Genomic DNA, 5,080 nt, shown 5'->3' with positions numbered 1-5,080 from the left:
ATGTCACAGGAGTCCAACTGAGTGCACACAACTTCAGCTTGTGTTTAGTAGAGTGCAAAGATTGTTAGCTTCTACTGACCTCAGAAACCAAATCCTGTGCTTTCAGAGAGCGAGCTCTTACTGCTGCCGCTTCACAACAGCCCTGCCACCACCCACGCAGAGAGCACACAGCTGCACCCAGATGTGCACATGGCTATTTGCTGCTGTCTCTTAAACATAATGTGCCTTTGTGGTTTTGGATATTGTTCAGCCATTGTTTTTATGTAGATTGGGGTTAATGTGTAAATTTTTATTAGAAAACTCACTTCACCTCACCTTTGAGGGATGAATAAAATATTTTGAATTAGATCAAACTACAATAAGGACTACACAGTCTGCTTCAGATAGCAGGATAAGGTTGCAGTTGTGTCCAACACTTGAAATGTTCACAGACAATCTGAGTGATTGTGATTGGCAGGTTTGTGGAGGTGTGAAAGTAGACCAATAAACTGTGGCTATCGTTTGTTTACTTTAATCATTAAGATTTCAGCTGTGGTTGATTTGGCAGCACCTGACAGCAGCTACTCCGCCATCAGCCAAACAAACTGCCCTGAAGAAGCGCTTCCTTTTAAAAACTCATGGCACTGGCTTTGCGACAGGTAGAGCTGGGCCACTGCTCTATGTGGGTCATTTGTAGGCACACCATTTGAAGCCTGTGTGGATTCTACTAAAATATGGAAATACAGAATGTAAATACATGGAGTGTGTAGTACTCTAAAACCACCTTCCATTACGAAAACATGGTTTAATAGGATGAAAATGTTCCTGAAATGAAAACTTTAAGTAGTTACTACATCAGCCAACACTGTGCCCTGTTTCCTCCCAGTCAAAATCAAGAAGGCCAACATGCAGCAGAGCGAGCAGGTAGAGCCCATCAGTGAGCACCTAAAGGTGGCACTATAGTGCTTTTCATTTCCAACAGTGAGTCTTGAACAAAAAGTGCAAGGCTAATTTTGAAAACTGATTTTTTCCTGAAGACTTCAACTTGGTGTAGTGGAAGAGCCAAGTGTGGTTTAATAACAAAACTAAATAGACGTGGACTGAGAAGACTGAGTTCATGACTGTTACCTGGACATACAGCAGCTACAACCACCAAACATCTGTGCTGTGCTGCAGACAGAGGGAGGGAGGGAGGGAGGGAGGGAGGGAGGCTGAGGTTGCACTGAAGTCACAGTCTGTGTGCAGTAAACAGAGCCTGTGTGCTCATGGTCTGTCAGATCACACCTCCACCGAAGTGATCTGGTTCATCTGGGCCCTCATGGACTGGACGCTGTTGAGGATCTTCTTCTGGTGGCCGGCCAACGTCACCCCCACCTTGAGGATGTCCCTGAGGAGAAACCAAGTGCCACATCAGTACACCACAAGACTAACACTTGAAATCTTCAACACTACCTGTTTTCTGGATCTGAAATTGAGTGTAAATGAACATCTCTGTGTTTTATGACATGACGTTAGCTACAAAGCAGCAGTGAGGGGGCCAGGAGTTCTTCTTCCCTTAGTTTTGCCACTCAGGCTACTAACAGGCTGCTCTAACCCTGTGATGGCTCCAGTTGTTGTAGTCCTACGGCTCCATATTACACCAATGTCATTCTCTACTTTGCAGATAAATAGTTATTATTTATTTTTAATACAAACTACGGTACTAACTAAATCCCAGTGAACTAACTAACATGATGCTCAGCGTCATCACCACCTCTCTTTCTGTGCGATCTGCTCCTTTACAGCGTGGATTTAACAAAAGTATCTAACATACTCCATGGTCATCTGAGACACCACATCAAAGCTGGTGAAGCCTTCGTTGGCAAAGTTCTCCTTGTACTGTCCCATCTTAATGGCGTCCAGCCACTCGTCCACTGTGCTGAAGGAGGAGAAGTCTGGAGTGCTGCGGTCGAGCAGAGGTAAGTGAACACTGGAGGACAGAAAGCAGACAAAAGAACAGCCTGTGAGACGGTCAACCTGTGAGGGGTGTAGCTCATTCGCAGGGTGATGGATGGAGGTCCTTCCTGCCATACCTTGATGACAGTGGTGTCATGGCCTTGAGGCTGTTGGGGTTGCGGATCAGTTTGTCCAGGTTGCTAACAATCTGGCTGAATTTGGGACGGTTGTTGCGGTCTTTCTGCCAGCAGTCCAGCATCAGCTGATGCAGTGCACTAGGACAGTCCATAGGGGGCGGCAACCTGTAGTCCTGCTCTATGGCATTGATAACCTGCAAGAATTTACATGACAACCGATGTGTCTCACAACATAAGTAGAACCGGATAGAGTACAGAACTAGAGAAAAGACATGCATGCCTGCTGGCATTTCAGATTAACCACATTCTAGCTTGTGGTGACTTTAATATTAGACAAAACTGACGCTGGGAACTAACTTCTTTGGGTTTCTATTCTGTAGTGAAGCAGACGTAGGGGAATGTCTGGGACTGGAGATGGGGGGACACTGGAGCTATTCGGAGCTGTGTATTTGTTTTACTTTTGGCAGAAAATATTTGGTGTCAAATACTGATGCTTTGAGAAAGCCTGACAAACCGTTGGTATTTGACGCACAAGGTACCCTTCAGCGTCTGTATGAGACACCCTGGGCTTTCAAGTAACTACAATGTATACCATCCGCCGTCACGTAATGTACTTATTTTAACCCAAAACCATGATCTATTCCTAACACTAAAGGCGTTTTATACACATGCTGAAGGTTACCTCGTGCGTCAAATACAGATGCTTTGTCAGGCTTTCAAAGCGTTGGTATGGGAACGTGAGAACGTGTTGGACTAGCAAACATTCTTAACATCTGTTAGCAAGCTAGTTAGTCACCAATGCATACAAGTTACAGCCATGCTCAAACCCATGGGATCTCCACTATATGTGACTGGTAACGTGTGATGTAGACAGAGGTGGAGCTGTTAAACACTATACTTTTTGATATTTGACAGAGCTAGCAGTTTCCCTGGCTTCCAGCCCTAGTTCTAAGCTAGGCTAAAGATGCTATAATCACATATGATTCTACACGTCAGCAACATCATTTGCTGACTGAATCATTAAAAACACAGGCTTATCACCTGTTTATGGCAGCGGACAGGGCTTTACTCACATCTTGATTGCTCATGTCCCAGTAGGGCCTCTCTCCATAAGACATCACCTCCCACATGACTATGCCATAGCTCCAGCAGTCACTGGAGGAGGTGAACTTCCTGTACTGAATGGCCTCTGGAGCCGTCCACCGGATAGGAATCTTCCCACCCTGGAGGAAACAAGAGTCAAAGTCATCAGCAGCACGGTGGACACAAAGACAAAGACAGGTATCATTCCATCACTGGGGCTTTTTAAAAGAAAACTACTGACCTGCTGGCCCTCCTTCCATTTTCTAAACTAATCCAATCCTTTTCATGCTCCTATGTAAAGATGAAATGCTTTCACTGACACAGACCAGTCACCTTTCAGCCAATCACTATGAATGAACATCATCCATACTAACAGGGCTAATCTCGTCCCTCCCTCAGCTGAGGAATTCTCTTGGTTTTTTAGTAAAAGTGTCTCCCAGTAGCTCTCTCAGTAAGAGGAAACTCTTTGTTAGGAACTGTTAGTGCCTTTTAGGAGCCCCTAAAGTTTGGGGTATTTTCATATTAAAAGCCTCCGTTTTTCTCTTCCCCCCCATCAAATCAAACTGCGTGGTAGCTCATTTCTCTTGCGTCCTCCAATATTTGGCCCCTGCAGTCCAAGACCATCATAGCCTAAAACATATACAACATATTCAAAAACAATTACTTCAATATTACATTTGTAGACTTTAAGTGTGCTGATGCTGACACAGCTGGTTATCGAGGATGTATTTCTTTAAGTTTCGAGAGAAATTATTCAGATCTATAGAAAACTTTAGACTGTCAGGGAGTTGATTCCATTGTTTAATGGTTTTAAATGAAAAAGCTGTCTGTGCAAAGGCAGAGGATCTTTTCGGGATAGCACAATTTCTGTATGCAGTGCAACGGGTTATTCGGTTCGTTTGTTCACAATAAAGATTTATGAATTTTTTCATTGATGGTGGAGCAATATTATAACAATTTTAAAAACAGTTCTCAAATTTGTATCTCGAATTAGTGAGTCAAAACTTAATATTTTATATTTACTTAGAATATTGCAGTGGTGATAGCGAGAGGCCTTTCTGTCAAGCACCTTTAATGCCTGATTATAGACCGATCTGAGTGATTTAAGTGTAGTCTCGTTGGCCTGAGACCAACAGTAAGTGATGTGTGAAGAGATCATAGCATTAAAATACATAAAAGATGCTTTAGTTGTCAAACTGATCATCTTGTTGATAGTGCTGCAGGCTCGCTGCGAATGACACTGGACTCTGTAGCCCCTCTAAAAGAGAAAATAATAAAACAAAGACGGTCAGCTCCATGGTATAATACTGAAACTCGCAAATTAAAGCAAATATTGCGGAAACTTGAGAGGAATTGGCGTTCCACCAAAGTGGAAAATTCTCGTTAAATTTGGCAAGATAGTCTTAAAACTTATAGGAAGGCCCTCCGTAATGCCAGAGCAGCCTACTACTCGTCATTAATAGAGGAAAATAGGAACAACCCAAAGTTTCTTTTCAGCACTGTAGCCAGGCTGACAGAGAGTCACAGCTCTATTGAGCCAAGTATTCCCATAGCTCTCAGTAGTTACGACTTCATGAGCTTCTTTAATGATAAAATTCTAGCTATTAGAGACAAAATTCACCAAGACCTGCCCTCAACTGGCACCGACTTATCTCTTAACTCAGGAACCTTAGAAACAGCTGTAGAACCAGATATATGTTTAGACTGTTTTGCTTCCCTCAATCTTTACCAACTAACTTCAATAATTTCTTCATCTAAACCATCAACCTGCCTCTTAGACCCCATCCCGACTAGGCTGCTTAAAGATGTATTACCCTTAGTCAGCACTTCTATACTAGATATGATCAATCTATCTTTATCAACAGGCTATGTACCACAGTACTTTAAAGTAGCTGTAATTAAACCTCTTCTGAAAAAGCCCAAACTTGATCCGGATGTTTTAGCCA

At 43.0% G+C, this 5,080-nt stretch overlaps 1 protein-coding gene across 1 annotated transcript in view; it reads right to left on the bottom strand.

Moving 5' to 3' along the window:
* Window positions 1-1,190: 1,190 nt before the first annotated feature.
* The window catches only part of LOC123975392 (ephrin type-B receptor 2-like), a 38,885-nt gene continuing 34,995 nt past the window's right edge, over window positions 1,191-5,080 (bottom strand). The window contains exons 13-16 of the mRNA XM_046056853.1: window positions 3,125-3,274; window positions 2,052-2,245; window positions 1,793-1,948; window positions 1,191-1,366 (exon numbers count right to left, since the gene is read on the bottom strand). Of these exons, the coding sequence (XP_045912809.1) occupies window positions 1,258-1,366; window positions 1,793-1,948; window positions 2,052-2,245; window positions 3,125-3,274 (609 nt within the window). The 3' untranslated portion in view covers window positions 1,191-1,257. The remainder of the gene's footprint in view (window positions 1,367-1,792; window positions 1,949-2,051; window positions 2,246-3,124; window positions 3,275-5,080) is intronic.

Source organism: Micropterus dolomieu, linkage group LG08 (assembly GCF_021292245.1).
Source record: "Micropterus dolomieu isolate WLL.071019.BEF.003 ecotype Adirondacks linkage group LG08, ASM2129224v1, whole genome shotgun sequence".
Classification (NCBI taxonomy): Eukaryota; Metazoa; Chordata; class Actinopteri; order Centrarchiformes; family Centrarchidae; genus Micropterus; species Micropterus dolomieu.
This window is presented reverse-complemented; position numbering and strand designations above follow the sequence as displayed.